The 23,950-nt window shown below is 40.8% G+C and overlaps 1 protein-coding gene across 1 annotated transcript in view; it reads left to right on the plus strand.

The window, feature by feature from the left end:
• COL19A1 (collagen type XIX alpha 1 chain) overlaps positions 1-22,908 on the plus strand; it is a 320,803-nt gene extending 297,895 nt beyond the window's left edge. Inside the window, exons 45-49 of the mRNA XM_084624334.1 lie at positions 604-765; positions 1,915-1,981; positions 9,546-9,674; positions 22,358-22,435; positions 22,695-22,908. Coding sequence (XP_084480460.1) covers positions 604-765; positions 1,915-1,981; positions 9,546-9,674; positions 22,358-22,435; positions 22,695-22,822 — 564 coding nt within the window. The 3' untranslated portion in view covers positions 22,823-22,908. The remainder of the gene's footprint in view (positions 1-603; positions 766-1,914; positions 1,982-9,545; positions 9,675-22,357; positions 22,436-22,694) is intronic.
• Positions 22,909-23,950: the final 1,042 nt, after the last annotated feature.

Here is a 23,950-nt window from a genome sequence, read left to right on the forward strand (position 1 = left end):
GATGATAGTCCTACCTCAAGGCGTGTTGTGAGGATTAATTAAAGATTGTGAGGCGCTCAGATACTATGGCAGAGGGGACCATAAAAGTGTGATCGATTGATAGAAAGAAAACTGCTAGGCTCTTGATCAAGCATAACGATCCAAGAGCTTTTAATTTTATTTTCATCGATCTTAGAGAGAGACCATGTTCTGAAACCCAGTAATGCTTGGTGTTATCCTTCTGAATGGTCTTTTATTTCATTCTTGTACATCAACATTTTCTTCAGGGGTGCTGGAACAATTTGTATAGTGGGGGTGCTGAGAGCCATTGAACCAAACTGTAAACCCTGTATATGATGTAAACCACGTCAAGTCAGGGGATGCAGCAGCACCACCAGCACCCTCACTTCCAACACCTATGATTTTCTTTGTCATTGAATGTAAACATTACAACAAAGAAAGCATCAGCTTCTGAATCGTTTTCCAAATATGATTACCTCTCCAAATGGACATCCAGTGTCATTCAGGAGAGAAGAAGTTTCTTCCCAACATTCTTGATTGAGTTTTCACATTGGTTGATTAATATATAACAACAATCTTCTTTATGATTCTTATTTTGAATAGGGAGATCAAGGTATTCCAGGGGACAGAGGTCCACAAGGTGAAAGAGGAAAACCTGGCCTTCCAGGAGAAAAGGGGGTTATAGGACCTACTGGACCACCAGGAGACAGAGGCTACCCAGGATCACCAGGTCATCACGGTTCCCCAGGTCCTCCAGGTCTTCCGGTAAGAAAATAAAGAGCTCTGGTTGGTTGCTGGTGGAACCTAGAGAAATAAACGCTGTGTGTTCTGGGGAGCAGAAATGAATCCATACATATCCAGTACAACACATCACAAATACTGAAGTTACTTTGAGCTGTGTAATTGTTCAGTTATCAAAAGAAAAAAAATCAGTGCAAACAATCAAGACATCATTTTTAGTCTTCCTTTTTTGTTTGATGGTTTGTTAGTGTTCTTTACCTGAACTGTGGTAGCCTCTGCTAGACTGAAAATAGCTTAAGTTCAATTAATTAAATTTTGCTTTTGACAAATTGGATAGATGATTACTCAATACAATTAGTTTTATAAGTGAAGCTTCATAAAATAAAGACCTAAAATATAAGCTAAAGTATGTAAGAAAGAAACACATCCCAGCCCTCTCCCCAGAAATTAGTACCTAAAAATAACACTAAATACTTCCTATTGCTGCATTGCTTCATTCACATGCCATCTGTTTTTTTTCCACACACACACCATTGTGTTCTGAATATTTATTAACTTGGAAGACACAATCATTCAGACAATGGATATTTCACCCTCCTATGGTTTGAGTTATTCATCATATCAGCATTGATGATATTATTTTTGTTATTGTTATTTATTTTTTGTACTAAAGTAGCTAGTCCCCAATCAAGATTAGCATCTCATTGTGCTACAGGAACACAGAATAAGAGACAATCCCTCCCCGCAAAGAGTTGACAATCTAAATAGACAAGTGACATACAAAGGGTGAGAATGATAAAACAACTCTACTGGACATCTTTAGAAAGTCTTTCACAGATTTGATAGTGACAAATTTGTGCTAAAACATATAACACAAAACATGCTTATTTTAATGATATAATCTGAAAATGTTGCTGTTATATTTCATAGGATCAGTAATTGTTCATAATATTATAATGTACCTGCAATAAACAGCCTTTGCAGCTAATTAAACACTTTAACTTCTCTTCAGTATTTAATCTCTAGCAAAAGCTGTACGTGTTTTGCTTTGTGTACTACACTATCCCGTGATTAAATGTATCTATTCAGCAGCATCAGACATGTTGCTTTCAGCATGTTCTGCTTCCACATTTTTAGATTACTGATTGTGTCCCCTGTTTGTTTTTCCATCAGGCTGACACAGTTTCATTTGAAGAAATGAAAAAATACATCAAACAAGAGGTTCTTAGGGTTTTTGAAGGTAAGGAAATCAAATGTTGTACAACTAAATATAAATCTTATCTTCTGTCCTAGATGTTTACTTCTGTATAGTCTTTGTGTACCTTTTCTAAAAAATTGTGCAAGAACATCCTTTCTGCTTGATTGACTATTTACACTTAGGTATCATAAGTGTTCAGCAACTATACAGTTTAGCTACAGCTAATCAGGAGAAAGATCTTGGAGTCATTGTGGATCATTCTCTGAAGACGTCCACACAGTGTGCAGAGGCAGTCAAAAAAGCAAATGGGATGTTAGGAATCATTAAAAAAGGGATAGAGACTAAGACAGAGAATATCTTATTGCCCTTATATAAATCCAGGGTATGCCCACATCTTTAATACTGCGTACAGATGTGGTCCCCTCATCTCAAAAAAGATATACTGGCATTAGAAAAGGTTCAGAAAAGGGCAATTGAAATGATTAAGGGTTTGGAATGGGTCCCATATGAGGAGAGATTAAAGAGGCTAGGACTTTTCAGCTTGGAAAAGAGGAGACTAAGGGGGGATATGATAGAGGTATATAAAATCATGAGTGGTGTGGAGAAAGTGAATGAGGAAAAGTTATTTACTTGTTCCCATAATATAAGAACTAGGGGCCACCAAATGAAATTAATGGGCAGCAGGTTTAAAACAAAGAAAAGGAAGTTCTTCTTCACTCAGTGCACAGTTAACCTGTGGAACTCCTTGCCTGAGGAGGTTGTCAAGGCTAGGACTATAAGAGACTTTAAAAGAGAACTGGATAAATTAATGGAGATTAAGTCCGTTAATGGCTATTTCCAGGATGGGTAAGGAATGATGTCCCTAACCTCTGTTTGTCAGAGGGTGGAGATGGATGGCAGGAGAGAGATCACTTGATCACTATCTGTTAGGTTCATTCCCTCTGGGATACCTGGCATTGGCCACTGTCGGTAGACAGGATACTGGGCTGGATGGATCTTCGGTCTGACCCAGTATGGCCTTTCTTATGTTCTTATAAAAGTGAAAGTCTATCTAATACAATCATATTCAAACAAATAACTGTTACTGCATGTTCAAAAATCTGTTAACCAGAACACTTTCTCATGTAATACAGCTTTACATTAAAAAACAAAGATTGTTCAAAATGTTAATAGCAATAGCAAAAGTAAAAAAAAAAGAATAGAAATTAAAATTTGAAAAATAATAAATAATAGTTGGAATGTGAAGGGCCTGATCCCACAAGGTAAACTTCCCATTGTCTTATTGAATTAACTGGACAACTTTTAGGACTGTGCAATTTTATTTCCAACTAATTCAGAAGCTCCTCATTAATTGTGTTTTGATTTAAAAGAAAACAGTTCATATACGTTGTTAATGAAACCACAGTGTCTCTTAAATTACATTAACTGCCATTAGCTTTAAATCAAAAGCAGCTTCAAAAACAAGGTAGTATTTATTAAATTTAATTATCTTCCCTTGTGTCTTAGGTGGTAAAGGTATAGCTATTAAATGAAGGTTGTTAGTAATTTTAAATGAAGATATATGGTATTTACATATTTATTCTTATTATGCCATACTCTGATAGGTAAACTGTGTTCTGTGTTTCCAGATTCTTACATCTACTGATTTCTCAGTTTCCCATTGGTTGTACTTTTTGCCTTATACTCCTTATTTTTCTCACAAAAATTCAATTGTGTTAGGGTTATGTGACTTCCTTTACATCTCATTGGAGGACTTTCAATTATGTGCTTTGATTGGTTCATCAAGTTCATTAAGGCACAATTCCAGTCATTCTGTATTTATTGTAGCCCTTTTTCTTAAGTAGTGAACCATTATCCTGCTTGTTTGTTCTCTGTTAAAGATGGGTGAACTGATTTGGATAAAATAAAAATATTTAATTACCCCCAAAGATTAACCCAAAATACAAATATAGGCCAAACTGCCACTGGGTTGAGGTTCACTTAAAAAAAAATCTATTGTTCATGTTATACACATCTATCCTTATGGTTTCTAGTCAGGGCTGGAAGCAGAAGCACCAAATACCATGAATGGCTGTAGCATTTCTGACCTAGCCCAAGGCAGGTAGGGAGGAACTTGGAATGCTAGGAGCTTACATCAGTTTTGGGCAGTAGTGGCATAACTCTGAGGTCAATGAGCATAGCCAAAGCTGCATTCAGATTTTTCCATGTCACTGTTCAGGCTCTGGAGCAGACAGGGACATGGCTAGGTTCTCCTTTCCCTCCCTCAGACTGCATTGCCCATCCCAGAGTGGTCAGCGTGTGTCTCTGTCTGTCTCTCTCTCTCTCTCTTGCCTAGTCTACACTGCAGAGTTTTGTCATTAAAAGGCAGCTTTTGGCGACAGAACAGTGGAGGTGTACACACTGCAATGCCGCTTTTGGTGACAAAACTCTTCAGTTTCAGCAACAAAACCACCTTAACGAGAGGCATAAAGCTTTTTCTGGCAGTATAGACGTTTGTGTAGAGCAAATCATTAATGTGGAATGCTTCTCCCTTCCACGCTACAAACACAGAGGCAGGCAAGCGGGGCAGATGTGTGTGTGCATGTGAGAGACTGCTATGCTGTACAGAGTCAGGGAGGGAGGCAGGGGCTGATGTCGGGATGTCCCTCTCTCCCCACTTCAGGACTGGTTGCTTCCTGCGGCAGTCTGCACTTAGAGACAGCATGCCAACACACTCACTCTCCCAACATACGTACTCCCACAACCATGGGTGGCTCATATAATAGGCCATGGGAGGCTAAGTCTCCATTAACCCAGGCCGTGGCCTTGCCCATTCTCTGTTTTGAGGCACTGCCCTTGCTTCTCTTCTCCTCCAAAGCCAGCAGGGGCTCAGATCGGGTCGGTGGCCTGGAGCTCAGGGCTCGGTTGGCCAGCGGTCCAGGGAGGCTCGGGCCAGACTGGGGGTTGGCTGGTGCTCGGACCAGCTGGCGGCCCAGAGGTCAGGCCAGCTGGCATGGCTAGGGTGGGACAGCTGGCGGCTTGGGGAGGTTCAGCCAAGGCTCCTCAGCTGTGGGGTGGGCAGTTTGGGGCTGTGGCGGGATGGGGGGGCGGAAGGGACAGGGTATGGGTGGGGCCTTGGGCAGAAGGGGCAGGACCGGGGGTCTAGCCTCACACATACACACTTCCCACCCTTTCTCTCACACACTCCCCCAACACACACACTGTCTCTGTCTCTCCCCACACACACACACCCGGTCACATACTTCCCCCTCCCCCACTTCAGTTGAAAAGCAGCTGGCTTTCTAGTAAGATGGCCGTGGAATAATGTGACGCTGTGCCTGTCCCATGAGGTATTCCAAACCCTTCCCAAAGCACCCTGCTGCCAATTGCCCAGTGGGATAGCTACCCACAGTGCCCTGCTTTCTGTGTCAATGCAAGAGCTGCTAGTGTGGATGCACTCTGCTGACACAAGAGTGTTTTTAATTAAAAGCTTTGGCAACAAAACTCTGCATTGTAGACATAGCCTCTAACTGGGGATGCAGGCTCTGGGGTGGGGCTGGGGATGAGGGGTTTTACGGTGCAGGAGGGGGCTCCGGGTTAGGGGGGATGAGGGATTCAGAATGTGGGAGGGGGCTGCAGGTTGAAGCAGGGGGTTGGAGTGTGGGAGGGGTACAGGCTCTGGGCTGGAGGTGTGGGCTCTGGCATGGGGCCTGGGATGAGGGGTTTGGGGTGCAGGAGGGGGTATGGGCTCTGGGCTGGGGGTGTGGGCTGTAGGGTAGGGATGGGGATGAGGGGTTTGGGGTGCAGGATGGGGCTCTGGGCTATGGCAGGGGGTTGGCGTGAAATGGGGGGTGAGGGCTCTGGGCTGGAGCAGGGGTTGGGGTGCAGGAGGGGGCTGTCTCAGGGCCGGAGCAGGGGGTTGGGGATCAGGATTACCTCGGGCAGCTCCTGGTCAGTGGCACAGCGGGGCTAAGGCAGGATCCCTGCCTGTCCTGCGTCTGCGCCGCGCCCCAGAAGCAGCCAGCAGGTCCGGCTCCTGGCAGGGGGGCCAGGAGGCTCTGCACACTGCTCTTGCCTGCAGGCACCCCCCCAAACACTCTCATTGGCTGCAGTTCCCGGCCAATGGGTGTGCAGAGCCAGTGCTTGGGGCGATGGTAGCATGCAGAGCCCCATGGCCTCCCCACCTAGGAGCCAGACCTGCTGACCACTTCTGGGGCAGAGCGCAGTGCCAGGACAGGTAGGGACTAGCCTGACTTAGACCTGCAGCACTCTGACCAGACTTTTAACGGCCCGGTGGGCGGTGCTGACCAGAGCCGCCAGGGTCCCTTTTTGACCAGGCTTTCCAGTCAAAAACCGGACACCTGGTGACCCTACAGCTAATGCACACATTTCTGGCCATTCACAGACTGATTTAAACTGGATTGCAATCAACCTGCTAAGGCAGCTGGGATGGAAAGTCTACAGATGTTTTTCAAATATAAAGAATATTTAAAATTATTCAGCTTTTAAACTGCAATTAGACCCATGCCCATTTATTTGCCCATTTTTATCTCTGTGTTATAAAACTCATGAAATTACATGTATTATAATCATAATTATATTTAAAAAGTAAGTTGGTTCTCATAACCAATGTTTGCAATTAAACTACATAAAACTTGAGCGTATAAATATCTCGACTACCATGTGCAAAAGAATAAATGATGCAACAAGTGGATGAGAATAATGTTTGTTAAAAACTGTCTTGTTATTAATCTTTGTAATAAAACTACTCTATAAAGGAGAAGCATAATAACTAATAAATATGTAAAGTATTTTAAACCAAAATTGTTTACGTATTGCCAAATGTATTAATACATGTGTAAATAGATATACATAAAATAATAATTAGATTTAACTATTAGCTAAAATTGTTTTAACTATTAGTTATAACTGTTAGCTAGTTTAACATTTAACTTCAGCTGTAATAATGTATATAGTATATCATATGTATGACAGACAATCTAGAAACGTACTTAAACTTCACTTTTTGCACAGTTGTCTCATTCCAAAATATCTATTTAATTGTCCTTTCTCCAAAAATAAGTTAACCTAAAGAGTTATGATGACAGTTCTTTAGAAAAGATATGCATGTTAACTGCTTTTCTGCATGCTGTGTGTTCAGATGGAATTGTGTCATGTTAACTTCAGTCCTTGGTGTTGAAATATACATTGATACTCTCTTTACTCTTTGACATCTTTCCTTATTTATGTCTCCTCTTTATTTAAGAAATATTAAACAGTTTTTAAAAGGAGTTGAGATATTGGCTCAAGGCAATAATTGTCTTATTTTGAGTGTTCAGCCTCTGTCATGAATTACCAAAATATTTTCAAATTGTGAATGTTTCATGAATTTTAGGCCAGTTTATTCAGCCATTAATTCGCAATGTAGTCATTTGCTGTTCTATTTAAAAAGTTAGTTATCTAGTCAGGGAGCAGAAGTAATACCATGTCATTTTGGCAGATCTCCTTGCAGCATGAACGATGATAACCAAATAGTCAAAGCAAACCGTTAATGATAACTCATAGTTTGAAAAATATTTGTGGAAGCTATTCATTGCTTATATAAAAATAGCAAACACACATGAAAAAATCAGGACTGGTTCATGAACATTTCACTTACCAAAAAAGGATTATTATTTAAACAAATACATCAATCAGCTCTAGCATGTACACTAACTTCTCTGACCTTAATTGGGAATGCTCTGCTGTTTGTATTCACAGCTAGCACTAGTTTTGGTGTGGACGTTGAACACCAATAAGGCCTGTTTGTCTGTCTGTTTGTTTTTTCCTGTTTGAGGAATAAATTAGTATAGCCTTAAGAGAGAATTTTCCTATTTCCAGTCCTCAGTGGAAACTTACTTTCCCAAGGCCTTCTCCTCCCTGCCATCAGTTGGCTCTGCTTGGTTTCTGATGGCTTGATATAGCTCCCTCTTTCCCTTCTGCCATAGTGGTTACTGCGGAGCAAAGTTAGGGTTGAGTGTGCAGCCTTCTAAGCCCTGCAAAGCTCAGGAATCAAACCTGTCCCTCTAACATGTCAATCCAGGCACTAACAACTGGGCCAAACTGATTCAGAATAATAATCAGTTTGTTACAAGATTGGTGTGAGCCTGTTCCTGTAGTCACTCTGTAAGTGGAACTCCCACCGATGAGAATGGGAGTTCTGTACTTGGATTGGCTACAGGATCAGGCCTTATGTTTGTATGTTGTCATTCTTGCACAGAAATATTAAAAAAGCAGAACTTGCATGCTACAGAAAGTCATTTGTGCATATGTTTTTCTATGCAGAAGATCCAGGCCCATAAGTACAGTGATTTGGAGTCAGACATATGCAGGAAACCCAACAGTTGTGTTTCAAAATAGAATTGTACTTTGCCTGTTCTCTGCTCCATTTTTCACCTTAATATTTTATTTTCTGCCCGTGCTGCTCTTTATTCAAATTCTCTTCTGAATGGAATTCATGCCTAGAAATGTTCTGACTTGGAGTTAAAGTTTCGAATCCACAACATTAGAATGGATTCAAAATTATACACTAACAAACTTTGACCAGGAGTTGGACTGGACAACAGGTGATGGATCACTCAAAATTGCCTAGTTCTGTTCATTCCCTCTGAAGTATCTGGCACTGGCCGCTGTCAGAGACAGTATATTGGGCTAGATGGACCATTGGTCTGATTCTTTTGTAATATTAATATTTTAAATTGAAAATCTCTGCAGCAGACATGGTTGTAATTAGGAAATTGCCCAACCACCATAAACAGTTTCATTGCCACTCCAACAACTAGCCCAAAAGCTAAATCCAGAATATACCACTTTCAATTCCTGTATCTCAGAGGGAGTGAGCCAGCAAGACTTAGTGGAACTCACATCTCAGTGGTTTTTCTTCATTAATGAAGTCAGCATTTCCTCGTTCTCCACTCTGGGAAAAGGGTTATTTGCACCTCTCTGACAAATCAAGTGTCTGACAACTTTGACCTGGCTCTGTTTTTAAATGTGATCACTTTAAGGTTCGACACTTCAGACACTCCATCAGGTCAGCATTTTTCTGAAAGTTAGTATAATGCCACGGTAACCAGAGAGGGAAATTCACCCCAGTGCAGAGGGCAGCCAGTACAAGGATGTGTACAATTTAAGTCCAACTTAAACCCTGTTTTTGAACCTTAAGTGGAATTATAGATCTTGTGTGGACTCTCTCCACAGGAATGAATTTCATTCTGCTTATATACTGTCTATTCTATAGTCATGTATCTGTATACTTCTATCACCAGCAGATGGTGGGAACTGTAAATAGTAAAAAAAAAAAATGTACAGCAGAATATTAGTGATAGTGCTTATTCATTAAGTGCTCAGCTCTGGGAGGTGTAAGCACACCTGCCATTAAAGTCAAAGAGGTTGAAGGTTCTCAGTGCTTAAAAGAATATCCAACACCTCATAAGATCAAGGTATTAACTGTTTAAAGGATTAGCGAAAATCACTTCTGGTAACTAGTTCTGGATTAGTCTGGAAATTGAGGCTAGGGTTTAGTGATTTTCATATATTATGCTACCAAATCTCTTACACATTTTCTTTTCTATGTCCTTTGTTAATGAAGAGAGGATGGCTCAGTTTGTATCCCAACTGAAGCTGCCAGCTGCAATGTTAGCTTCCCACGGTCATGGGAAACCAGGTCCACCAGGAAAAGATGGATTACCAGGGCCACCAGGAGAACCTGGACCTCAAGGTAGGGTTTCTAATAAAATGTTCATAGATATTGTGATTTTAGTCTTCATATACTTGCTAATGATAGTTAAATTAGAACTACATATCTAGCTTCCTAATGATTAACTTTTAAAACAATACTACTGCATTTCCAGAGTAGATCTATAAATTTACCCATAGTAAATATGTGGTATTTACTTATTAAAGGTTTCAGAGTAGCAGCCGTGTTAGTCTGTATCCACAAAAAGAAAAGGAGTACTTGTGGCACCTTAGAGACTAACAAATTTATTTGAGCATAAGCTTTCGCGAGCTACAGCTCACTTCCTCGGATGCATGCAGTGGAAAATACAGTGGGGAGATTTTATATACACAGAGAACATGAAACAATGGGTGTTACCATACACACTGTAACAAGAGTGATCAGGTAAGGTGAGCTATTACCAGCAGGAGAGTGGCGGGGGGGACCTTTTGTAGTGATAATCAAGGGGGCCATTTCCAGCAGTTGATAAGAACATCTGAGGAACAGTGGGGGGGGGAGAAGGGGGGAAATAAACATGGGGAAATAGTTTTACTTTGTGTAATGACACATCCACTCACAGTCTTTATTCAAGCCTAAGTTAATTGTATCCAGTTTGCAAATTAATTTCAATTCAGCAGTCTCTCATTGGAGTCTGTTTTTGAAGTTTTTTTGTTGAAGAATTGCCACTTTTAGGTCTGTAATCGAGTGACCAAAGAGATTGAAGTGTTCTCCAACTGGTTTTTGAATGTTATAATTCTTGACGTCTGATTTGTGTCCATTTATTCTTTTACATAGAGACTGTCCACTTTGGCCAATTTACATGGCAGAGGGGCATTGCTGGCACATGATGGCATATATCACATTGGTAGATGTGCAGGTGAACGAGCCTCTGATAGTGTGGCTGATGTGATTAGGCTCTATGATGGTGTCCCCTGAATAGATATGTGGACACAGTTGGCAACGGGCTTTGTTGCAAGAATAGGTTCCTGGGTTAGTGTTTTTGTTGGGTGGTGGGTGGTTGCTGGTGAGTATTTGCTTCAGGTTGGGGGGCTGTCTGTAAGCAAAGACTGGCCTGTCTCCCAAGATCTGTGAGAGTGATGGGTCGTCCTTCAGGATAGGTTGTAGATCCTTGATGATGTGTTGGAGAGGTTTTAGTTGGGGGCTGAAGATGATGGCTAGTGGCGCTCTCTTATTTTCTTTGTTGGGCCTGTCCTGTAGTAGGTGACTTCTGGGTACTCTTCTGGCTCTGTCAATCTGTTTCTTCACTTCAGCAGGTGGGTATTGTAGTTGTAAGAACGCTTGACAGAGATCTTGTAGGTGTTTGTTTCTGTCTGAGGGGTTGGAGCAAATGCGGTTGTATCGTAGAGCTTGGCTGGAGACAATGGATCGTGTGGTGTGGTCTGGATGAAAGCTGGAGGCATGTAGGTAAGCATAGCATTCAGTAGGTTTCTGGTATAGGGTGGTGTTTATGTGACCATCGCTTATTAGCACCGTAGTGTCCAGGAAGTGACTCTCTTGTGTGGACTGGTCCAGGCTGAGGTTGATGGTGGGATGGAAATTGTTGAAATCATGGTGGAATTCCTCAAGAGCTTCTTTTCCATGGGTCCAGATGATGAAGATGTCATCAATGTAGCACAAGTAGAGTAGGGGCATTAGGGGATGAGAGCTAAGGAAGCGTTGTTCTAAGTCAGCCATAAAAATGTTGGTGTACTGTGGGGCCATGCGGGTACCCATAGCAGTGCCGCTGATTTGAAGGTCTACATTGTCCCCAAATGTGAAATAGTTATGGGTGAGGACAAAGTCACAAAGTTCAGCCACCAGGTTTGCTGTGACATTATCAGGGATACTGTTCCTGACGGCTTGTAGTCCATCTTTGTGTGGAATGTTGGCGTAGAGGGCTTCTACATCCATAGTGGCTAGGATGGTGTTTTCAGGAAGATCACTGGTGGATTGTAGTTTCCTCAGGAAATCAGTGGTGTCTCGAAGATAGCTGGGAGTGCTGGTAGCTTAGAGCCTGAAGAGGGAGTCTACATAGCCAGACAATCCTGCTGTCAGGGTGCCAATGCCTGAGATGATGGGGCATCCAGGATTTCCAGGTTTATGGATCTTGGGTAGCAGAATACCCCTGGTCTGGGTTCTAGGGGTGTGTCTGCGCGGATTTGTTCTTGTGCTTTTTCAGGGAGTTTCTTGAGCAGATGGTATAGTTTTTTTTGGTAACCCTCAGTGGGATCAGAGAGTAATGGCTTGTAGAAAGTGGTGTTGGAGAGCTGCCTAGCAGCCTCATGTTCATATTCCGACCTATTCATGACGACAGCACCTCCTTTGTCAGCCTTTTTGATTATGATGTCAGAGTTGTTTTTCAGGCTGTGGATGGCATTGTGTTCTGCACGGCTGAGGTTATGGGGCAAGTGATGCTGCTTTTCCACAATGTCAGCCCGTGCACATCGGCGGAAGCACTCTATGTAGAAGTCCAGTCTGTTGTTTCGACCTTCAGGAGGAGTCCACCCAGAATCCTTCTTTTTGTAGTCTTGGTAGGAAGGTCTCTGTGGGTTAGTATGTTGTTCAGAGGTGTGTTGGAAATATTCCTTGAGTCGGAGACGTTGAAAATAGGATTCTAGGTCACCACAGAACTGTATCATGTTCGTGGGGGTGGAGGGGCAGTAGGAGAGGGCCCGAGATAGGACTGATTCTTCTGCTGGGCTAAGAGTATAGTTGGATAGATTAACAATATTGCTGGGTGGGTTAAGGCCCCTTGTCATAAATATAAAGGGAAGGGTAAACCCCTTTGAAATCCCTCCTGGCCAGGGGAAAGCTCCTCTCACCTGTAAAGGGTTAAGAAGCTAAAGGTAACCTCGCTGGCACCTGACCAAAATGACCAATGAGGAGACAAGATACTTTCAAAAGCTGGGAGGAGGGAGAGTAACAAAGGGTCTGGGTCTGTCTGTAGTCGTCTTGGCCGGGGACAGAACAGGAATGGAGTCTTAGAACTTTTAGTAAGTAATCTAGCTAGGTATGTGTTAGATTATGATTTCTTTAAATGGCTGAGAAAAGAATTGTGCTGAATAGAATAACTATTTCTGTCTGTGTATCTTTTTTGTAACTTAAGGTTTTGCCTAGAGGGGTTCTCTATGTTTTTGAATCTAATTACCCTGTAAGATATATACCATCCTGATTTTACAGGGGGGATTTCTTTATTTCTATTTACTTCTATTTTTTATTAAAAGTCTTCTTGTAAAACACTGAATGCTTTTTCATTGTTCTCAGATCCAAGGGTTTGGGTTTGTGGTCACCTATGCAAATTGGTGAGGCTTTTTATCCAACATTTCCCAGGAAAGGGGGGGTGCAAGTGTTGGGAGGATTGTTCATTGTTCTTAAGATCCAAGGGTCTGGGTCTGTAGTCACCTAGACAAATTGGTGAGGCTTTTTACCAAACCTTGTCCAGGAAGTGGGGTGCAAGGTTTTGGGAAGTATTTTGGGGGGAAGGACGCATCCAAACAGCTCTTCCCCAGTAACCAGTATTAGTTTGGTGGTGGTAGCGGCCTGTCCAAGGTGTAATATTTTGTACCTTGGGGAAGTTTTGACCTAAGCTGGTAAAGATAAGCTTAGGAGGTTTTTCATGCAGGTCCCCACATCTGTACCCTAGAGTTCAGAGTGGGGGAGGAACCTTGACACCCCTTGTGGCATGTAGTAGTTTAGATAGTTTAGTGTCCTTTTTCTTTTGTAGAAAAGCAAAGTGTGTGTTGTAAATGGCTTGTCTAGTTTTAGTAAAGTCCAGCCATGAGGAAGTTTGTGTGGAAGGTTGTTTTTTTATGAGAGCATCCAGTTTTGAGAGCTCATTCTTAATCTTTCCCAGTTTGCTACAGAGGATGTTGATCAGGTGGTTCCGCAGTTTCTTTGAGAGTGTGTGGCACCAGCTGTCAGCACAGTCTGTGTGGTATTTAGATTGTAATGGATTGTTTACCTTCAGTCCTTTTGGTATGATGTCCATCTGTTTGCATTTGGAAAGGAAGATGATGTCTGTCTGTATCTATATGAGTTTTTTCATGAAGTTGATAGATTTCCACTCCATACAGCTAAATTCAGTGCCCTGCATAATGACAGGTTTCAGATAGGCAGCCGTGTTAGTCTGTAGCCGCAAAAAGAAAAGGAGTACTTGTGGCACCTTAGAGACTAACAAATTTATTTGAGCATAAGCTTTTGTGAGCTACAGCTCACTTCCTCGGATGCATGCAGTGGAAAATACAGTGGGGAGATTTTATATGCACAGAGAACATGAAACAATGGGTGTTACCATACACACTGTAACAAGAGTGATCAGGTAAGCTGAGCTATTACCAGCAGGAGAGTGGGGGGGAGGACGGGAACCTTTTGTAGTGGTCATCAAGGGGGCCATTTCCAGCAGTTCACACGAAAGTGTGAGGAACAGTGGGTGGGGGAGAGGGGGAATAAGCCTGGGGAAATAGCTTTCATCCAGATCACACCACACGATCCATTGTCTACAGCCAAGCTCTACGATACAACCGCATTTGCTCCAACCCCTCAGACAGAAACAAACACCTACAAGATCTCTATCAATCATTCTTACAACTACAATACCCACCTGCTGAAGTGAAGAAACAGATTGACAGAGCCAGAAGAGTACCCAGAAGTTAGCTACTACAGGACAGGCCCAACAAAAAAATAACAGAACGTCACTAGTCATCATCTTCAGCCCCCAACTAAAACCTCTCCAACGCATCATCAAGAATCTACAACCTATCCTGAAGGACGACCCATCACTCTCACAGATCTTGGGAGACAGGCCAGTCTTTGCTTACAGACAGCCCCGCAACCTGAAGCAAATACTCACCAGCAACCACCCAACAAAAACACTAACCCAGGAACCTATCCTTGCAACAAAGCCTGTTGCCAACTGTGTCCACATATCTATTCAGGGGACACCATCATAGGGCCTAATCACATCAGCCACACTATCAGAGGCTCGTTCACCTGCACATCTACCAATGTGATATATGCCATCATGTGCCAGCAATGCCCCTCTGCCATGTAAATTGGCCAAAGTGGACAGTCTCTATGTAAAAGAATAAATGGACATAAATCAGATGTCAGGAATTATAACATTCAAAAACCAGTTGGAGAACACTTCAATCTCTTTGGTCACTCGATTACAGACCTAAAAGTGGCAATTCTTCAACAAAAAAACTTCAGAAACAGACTCCAACGAGAGACTGCTGAATTGAAATTAATATGCAAACTGGATACAATTAACTTAGGCTTGAATAAAGACTGTGAGTGGATGTGTCATTACACAAAGTAAAACTATTTCCCCATGTTTATTTCCCCCCTTCTCCCCCTCCCCCCACTGTTCCTCAGATGTTCTTATCAACTGCTGGAAATGGCCCATCTTGATGATCACTACAAAAGATTCCCCTCCCCCCACTCTCCTGCTGGTAATAGCTCACCTTACCTGATCACTCTTGTTACAGTGTGTATGGTAACACCCATTGTTTCATGTTCTCTGTGTATATAAAATCTCCCCACTGTATTTTCCACTGCATGCATCCGAGGAAGTGAGCTGTAGCTCACGAAAGCTCATGCTCAAATAAATTGGTTAGTCTCTAAGGTGCCACAAGTACTCCTTTTCTTTTTACTTATTAAAAACGTCTAATCAATGCATTTTATTCTAATAAATGATAGCTTATCTAAACCTGCTATAGAAGTGATTTGGTTCAAAACACATTCACATGGAAGAAAAACTATACCAATGCTCAATTGTAGCTCTTAACCTGGTTACTAGAAATGTGCATCAGATATGTTATCTCCTGAAAAGCAAAGATTTGAGCTCTAAGTCTGAGTTCTTGCAGCTCTGATCCAGAGACAACACTGATGAGAAAAGACTGAAGGCAAAGAATATTCCCCATATAATGTATCTCTCTTACAGTGAAGTCATTTATGTTCACAAAACAGCTTCGCAGTAATTGGATTTTCACTATATTCAAAACTGCAAATTGCACAATGCAGTGCACTGAAACAATTTGGGACTTTGATTCTTCTGTCCTGTCCTTCACTATAGATGTAGTTTCACAGAAACTGAGCTCATTATAATTGAATTCTCCTTTATTTCAGCACAAACCACGCTAGCATGGGAAATTAATAGGGAAAGGATGGCAGAAGAATTTATAAAATATATAAAAATGATTTGGGGATAGTATATAATTTACAGTATATGTATAGGTAGTTCTTAATTATTATCTTTTGTTAGTTTGGTCTGCTCTGGAGTCAGAGCAAGTCAGACTGGAATGAAGAACATGAAAGCAAATCTGAAGATGTGTGGCATGGAGAGCTAAAAGAAGAGTAAAGACTATTAACACTGATAAGAGCAAACCCTTGACTGAAGCTTGAAAAATGTGATGAGCTCAGAATAAGAAGAACAAACAAGAATAAAGGATCAAGGAAGGCAAGAAAAGGGATTAGAGTTTTACAACAGTGACTTGTTCATTATCTAAATATTCAGATCACTGTAAATGGTCAACTTTAATCCCACTGTTAGATTGTTCAATGAGATTGTACATGGTAGATACTCTCAGAAGTAGTAAACGGTAATACCAATTACTTCAAGTTAGTGAGTTTCAAGAAGTGAAGATGATAGCTATACACACAGAAAAATTAAACTTATTTTTTGTGCTTTATTCTTAAGTAAAAGTAGTTACCCATTGATACAGGATTCCCACATACTTTACCCTTCATTTCAGTACACTGTTTCAGTATATAAAATAACAAGACTTGAGCTAAATGAGAGGCATTCCCACCTCTGATGCATAAAAAATAGACATGTTAACATAAAATTGCACTTTAAAGGAAAGGAAAAGCAAAAGTTTGACCTACCTACCCCTACATCAGCAGTGAGAAACCAAAGAGGACAGACAAGCACTAGATGCCCTTCCCTGCTATGCCTGTTCATTTCATTCTTGGGTGCAGGCAACAAAATTTAAAATACTGAGCAGACAGAGACCATTACAAATGTAGTAGACAGACTCTTCAGGGAAGCATGTAACATACATGTGTGTCTCGCCTCAGAAAGGTAGCATGTTATGTGAATGTGTGTCTAGATTCAGCAGGGTATGTTCATGTGCACAGCTGGTATACCAGAGAGATAATGTGCACGGGATTGGTTATTTTAAACTGCAGTTCTACCATTGCTTTTTGAGAAGAGTAAAGGTATAGGTTACCAGTGTGTAAGTGCTTCAGTGCTCAAATTTTAAAAAAAAACATTCATACTTAAGGGATCACTAGACCATTGGGAGCAGATTCATAAAATTTTAAATGAAGCTCAGAATTGTTCCCTGCAAGCCTTGAAAATGTTCATAGAGTCATAGAATCATAGAATATCAGGGTTGGAAGGGACCTCAGGAGGTCATCTGGTCCAACCCCCCTGCTCAAAGCAGGACCAATCCCCAACTAAATCATCCCAGCCAGGGCTTTGTCAAGCCTGACGTTAAAAACCTCAAAGGAAGGAGATTCCACCACCTCTTGGTAACACATTCCAGTGCTTCACCATCCTCCTAGTGGAAAAGTTTTTCCTAATATCCAACCTAAACCTCCCCCACTGCAACTTGAGACCATTACTCCTCGTTCTGTCATCTGCTACCACTGAGAACAGTCTAGATCCATCCTCTTTGGAACCCCCTTTCAGGTAGTTGAAAGCAGCTATCAAATCCCGCCTCATTCTTCTCTTCCGCAAACTAAACAATCCCAGTTCCCTCAGCCTCTCCTCATAAGTCATGTGTTCCAGTCCTCTAATCATTTTTGTTGCCCTCCGCTGCACTCTTTCCAATTTTTCCACATCCTTCTTGTAGTGTGGGGCCCAAAACTGGACACAGTACTTCAGATGAGGCCTCACCAATGTTGAATAGAGGGGAACGATCACATGCCTCGATCTGCTGGCAATGCCCCTACTTATACAGCCCAAAATGCCGTTAGCCTTCTTGGCAACAAGGGCACACTGTTGACTCATATCCAGCTTCTCGTCCACTGTAACCCCTAGGTCCTTTTCTGCAGAACTGCTGTCTAGCCATTCGGTCCCTAGTCTGTAGCGGTGCATGGGATTCTTTCGTCCTAAGTGCAGGACTCTGCACTTGTCCTTGTTGAACCTCACCAGATTTCTTTTTGCCCAATCCTCTAATTTGTCTAAGTTCCTCTGTATCCTATCCCTACCCTCCAACCTATCTACCACTCTTCCCAGTTCAGTGTCTTCTTCAAACTTGCTGAGGGTGCAATCCACTCCATCCTCCAGATCATTAATGAAGATATTGAACAAAACTGGCCCGAGGACCGACCCTTGGGGCACTCTGCTTGATGCCAGCTGCCAACTAGACATGGAGCCATTGATCACTACCCGTTGAGCCCGACAATCTAGCCAGCTTTCTATCCACCTTATAGTCCATTTGTCCAGCCCATACTTCTTTAACTTGCTGGCAAGAATACATGTTCCTACAATGCAAGGAAAAACTGATGTTAACCTCATTGGTAGGTGCATCAGACAAAATGTATCAGGTACAAATAATTGTGATGTTACATTAGGATTGCAGTGAAATGGTATAATATCAACAAAAAGTTGCAGCACAGATGCTGGAATATAGGAGTAGCAGTGAAGCTGTTAGGCTAAATGTAATAGTGGCTGCGAGTTTTTTACATTTCTTTTTAATTTTTTAAAAGTAAATATACAGTACGAATACTGTAACATAATACTATAAGGCAGTGTTACCAGTGAAATGTAAAACAACAGCTTAATTGGTACTCCGTGGACTTTACTATACTATATGCAGAATCTTAAAGGAAACAAATGGCATACAAAAATATATGCAATTGATTTACGTGTTATTTGCCACAGTAGCATTCATGTGAGGCTATATTCTGTTCAAAGTTATAGTAATTAACTTAATCAACTCGATTGATTAAAGTGAGTTTGCACAAGTGTAACTGAAAGCAAGAAGGGAAGGGCAGAGCTCTTTCTGTATGAAGCAGTTTGTTTTTCATACCATATTACACCAGAGCATCAGCAGTAAACATGATCCTTGCAACCACAGATTTGGCTGAACTGGCCCTACACACAAAATATCCATGGGAGATCAGACAGGAGAATTTTTTTCTTACAACTGTTTATGATATGGTCTTTTGTATATAAGAGATCTTTAATATCTAGATTTTTTACACAGTAAAATGCACCAGATATTTTGGCATTGTTGTCCGTTACCTTCTCATGTATGCTAAAGAGCCTCATATATCTCTAGACACTACTCATGTAACTCCCATGAGTATCAGTGGAGGGGAGAAGAGACTCAGGACTGCATACAAAAAATCCTGTTGAAGCTTTTCTGAATTAAATAATTCAGTGACTTTTCTCCTCCAAAATGCTCAGGCATGTAATTGAGTAGTGATGCTGCTGACAGACTATTAATGATGATGATATTGGCAGTTAGTACTATATTGAAACTGTATATAAAATTCCAGTCAAATCAGTCTATGAGAAGAAAACAGCACTTTACCATTTTAGTATATATATTTTTGCACACTACTCAGTGTTTACCAAAACTATCCACATAGGATACTGATGTACCTATATCTTTTGGGTACTTGTTGTTTTAAGAATTACAACAAAATAAAACTTCCAGAACACAATTAAAAGTCTTTAGGAAACCTGTTGCCTTTGTGAACTTTTTGAATTAAATTAAAACCTGTTACTGAAGTTGTAACTCTGCCAACAGAAAATACACAGCATCGTATCTGTGTCTGGGTCTTTTGTAATAAACCTAAAACCTTGCTTAGGTGGATAGTAATATTCCTCTGTGCCTCATATGAGTTTGTTAAAAATTTGCTCAGGTAGGTTGAAATATTATCCTCCAGAAGTGGAATCATGGGACCTACTTCTGCATAAAATATACCTCACATAAAATCGATTGTTTTATTGCAAGAGTTAAATACTGGATTGTTTCAGAAAGGTGCTCCAATAATATACTTACATGTTTTTCTTATTGTTCTCACACTGTAAAATAAAGCATTATTTTTAGAAAAGTTACCTGAGAAATGTTTTATTAAATGTTGGTATCATTGAAATTTACTATGCCAATATGTACAAAATACTCATTTGTATATGTACTCAAACACAGTTAGCCATTGTTTATACTATTTTCACTCATACAGTGTGCCTAGGTGGACTGCTGTATATATTATTGGTTTTGAGGGTTTTTTTATTATTGACTTGAAATTCAGTAATGTTTACAGAATTTGTCAATCTGCATCAGTCCCTTGCTGACCACTTTATTATGTACACATGATACGTTATAGAGATTGTAAACATGATGTATTTTAAATGTGATTTCTTTGTGCCCCATGCATATAGAAATACAAAACATAAATGATTAATGGTAGCACTGTTTTGTTAAAGTATAATTAGCTGGGTTTGTTCTGATAAACTGTACTCTAACTACTAACTGTAAAATTAAGGTGAATAGAGATATAATAAATAGGAAATGTAATCAGCTTCTTAATTATGTGGTTGACCTTCACGAACAGTAGCAACTGCAATGAATTGCACAAAAGTGCCATAGCCAGCTAACTTATGTGGTCGCAAATACTGTTAATCATGGCAATTTAAAAACAAATTCAAGATCCATTAATGAATATAAGCTTCCTCCCCTTTCCTACTGGGGGTTTCACAGTTGTGTGTGGATCTCTTAGACAGTTCTGTTTGATAGGACTCAGCTACCAGAATGCACAGCTGATGTAAAGAGAGCTTTTTTTCTCTCTGAATTATTCAATTGCTTGTTTTCTGTTTAGATACCTGCCTGTTTTCATATGATTGTCCTGTCATGCATGTCACATTGCATGCATATTCTACTGATTTGGATTTTATGCACTCCAATTATCATTTCAGTTTTAACTTGAGGGGGAATGTTGGGATGTTGAGAGAGGAGAATAAATTACCAATCACTGCTTTGCTCTGAGACCAAGGATGATGGCAGTTGATAATAGGTTTTCTGTTTAAATTTAAGATGAACTTGTGTTTAATAGAAAAATTGTATGAATCTGCGTACCGTTCTATTGTACAGTTTTGTTTGGTGCCTGCAATAGTTATATGTCCTCCCATTTTCTTCTTGAGTTGTCACATGAAGTGGGGTTGCCATATAGTACTGCTAACTGACTACTTCAGCCATACAGCTGCCAGTCCCATTATTGTTCAAATAACAATTGACACAGTGCTCATTGGTCACCTCACAAACCTTCTCTTCTAATTTTCCTCTCATCAGGGGACAGCTGCTCCAAAAAGGAGCAGCTTACTTGGCATAGTAAGACACTGGAAATATATTGGTACCTTATCCACAGCAGATTTAATCTTCTCTGTTGCAATTCTATATTTAACCAGGGATGGATCATTAATTCTCAGTGTATCTTGAGTGTATGTCACTACCCCACCCATACACACAGACACTTTTACTCTTGCATGGAGGAGGAGGAATGGGCCTCCCAAAAATCCTTATAAAAGTTAGGTGTTGGTGTCAGATTTGTTATTCCTCTTAAACTGTATTTATTTTCCATCAGTCATTTTGCTTTAATGTAAAAGTCACAGGCCTGTTTTTTGACTATGAGGGAAATGGTAAGGAATATTATTATTTCAGTGACCCTTGTACTGCTATTCTAAGGACATCCAGAGTTTTCCCAGCTGATGGAACCATCTTGACGACTTGCCAAGAAACAGACGGGCTGAACCTAATTTGCATGCAGCTGAGGGCTGAATTTGTTTGCATACAGTTGAACAAACGTAGCCACTCATCTTCAGTACAGAGTAGTGGCCTGTGCAGAGTGCAAATCCAAATGTGCCGTTCACAGTTATTGAGCATGTGAGCAGTAGTCCGTTGCATGCTGGAACATATAATCTTCACAGGCTCTAACAACACTGTATTAAAATTGAAGACTGCTGTGGATGTACGCTATAACTAAAGGGCTTCCCCCTCACCCCATTTATATAGTGGCATAGCTGTGCATAGTACTTTACAAACCCACAGGAGGATGAAGGCCAGCCCAAGAATCTTACAATCTAAAGTACACACATAATACAAATGATACAAATTTAGATGCAGTAGCTCCTGGGAGATGTTGAGCTACCAGTGGTCAGAAAGTTTGACTACCTTGGTATATAAGCTATCCTCTGGCATTGTATTTTATTCAATACAATGAGCCCATTGTAGTGAATTAGGTCAGTTAAACAGACTGTCAAGTCCCATAATCTTTCTTTAGATACATTGTAGGCAGGTTTTTTTACTTTTTCTACTACACCTAATTTTTGGTTTGGCACCATATATCATTTCACCCTGTGGCTAATCCTGAAGCAAGATATACATTCAGTTTTTTTATCCTGGACTCTTTACCAAAGTAGCAGAAAAACTTTGGAAAGGGTGAAGCCAGCTGATCCATTGATACTCTTCTGTCTCAGGATCCGTCAGTTACTGGTAGAAATCTTCCCATGTGTGATAGAAGGAAGGTAAATAGTACAATAGCTGGATTACCAGGCCTTGGAAAGAATGGGCATCAGTTTTCACGTTTGTTTTGGTAGTTACTGTGTCAGTAAGGTGCCTAGAAAAAAGATTGTTATAATTACAGGGCACTCTTATTCTTTTTATCCTTTTTAGGTTACAGAGGACAGAAGGGGGAAAGAGGTGAGCCTGGTATTGGACTCCCAGGTAATCCTGGTCCACCTGGACCTTCAGGTAAATGTCTCTAGCTTTATCATTGTAAAACAAATACACCCTCTTTGGACGTGATTCTGATCTCACACCAGTTTTATACCAGTATGACTCCATTGATTTTCATAAGGTAACCCCTGATTTTCTTTGGTTTGAGGTCAGAATCAGACTCCATGCCTCTTGCGTTTAGTTGGTGTGAAGGAGCAGGCTTTTGAGGATACCAAGAGGCTCACCATATGCACAGTGATGATGTCTATGCTAATTGCTATCTTTATTTTATCAGCCACTGGTGTGCCAGGCCCGCCAGGCACTCCAGGTTCCCAGGGGCCTCCAGGGCTGAGCGGAAGGTGCAACCCAGCAGATTGTTACTATCATGTATCTCAGGCTCGACAGCGTGCCAGTGGGAAATAAACAGCCCTCCAGAGACACTTTGGTTCATGTTTATACCTTATTTCTTTTTATGAATCAATTTAATCTTCATAATACTTAGTGCATTTTTGTCCATATGTATATTCTACAATATATAGACATTTTATAGAGCACTTAGATCGAGCCTTTTACTACATTAATTGCTGTGTCAGAGTTTTGAAATGATTTTGTGAGTTCATTCCATGTGTTATATTTTTTACTGTTTCTCTGGTTTAGAGAGGCAACAGGCCCAAATAGTTCTTATGAGCTTTTCTCTTCAAACAAAATTTATTTTCTTACAACTTGATGATCTTAAGACAGTACAGATTTTTCAGTCTTGTTAATACTGGTTTTATTCATCTTATCACAGACTGTATTACAGTTGTAGAGTTTTTAAATTCACATGTTCACAATGAAGTTTATCTTCTTAGGTAGCGTGCTGGGGAACTCTGTTCATACAAAATGTTACTATTCACTTCAGAAAGTCATGGCATAGGTTTCCACACCCAGCTGACCAATGCTTATGAAGCACACCCAGGACATTCAAGCTTGCTTGAATTGCTTCTGTGGAGCCAAAGGGGGAAATGTTATGATATCCTCTCTACCCTTGTGAACCATATTGCTGGATTCAGATTGTCTGGAAATTTATCCTATCTGGTCAATAAAGGCATTTTCTGTCACTGAATGATAATCCAGTTCAGAACTGGCTCATTCACTTAACTTCAGGTGCATAAATCCAAGATGGCCAGTTGCTGGGGTTTGGCTTTATTTTTAGCTTGGAACTAAATTAGTGATGGCACATCCTTCAACAAATAGTTATAATCATATAATATGTGGTCTCCTACTTGTCTACACTCAAATTGATCTGGTAGGCAGGCATACCAGGATATCGGTACAGGGACAGATTAGAATGCAAGAAAACTAGTTGGCTGGCACTAGATGGCTTGGAAACATGTGAAATTCACTTTGGAAAGGCATCATGGAGCATAACTGGATGCCGTTTAGAAATGCTTTGTGTGACTCTTACCGTGGCAGATGCTATCACTAGAAAGCGAAATAGAATGAAGTGAAATGAATCCTACAGACATTTAAGAAGTGGACCATTTAGCAAATGGTCAACAACAATCAATA

This window comes from Lepidochelys olivacea, assembly GCF_965140295.1.
Source record: "Lepidochelys olivacea isolate rLepOli2 genome assembly, chromosome: 3".
Classification (NCBI taxonomy): domain Eukaryota; kingdom Metazoa; phylum Chordata; order Testudines; family Cheloniidae; genus Lepidochelys; species Lepidochelys olivacea.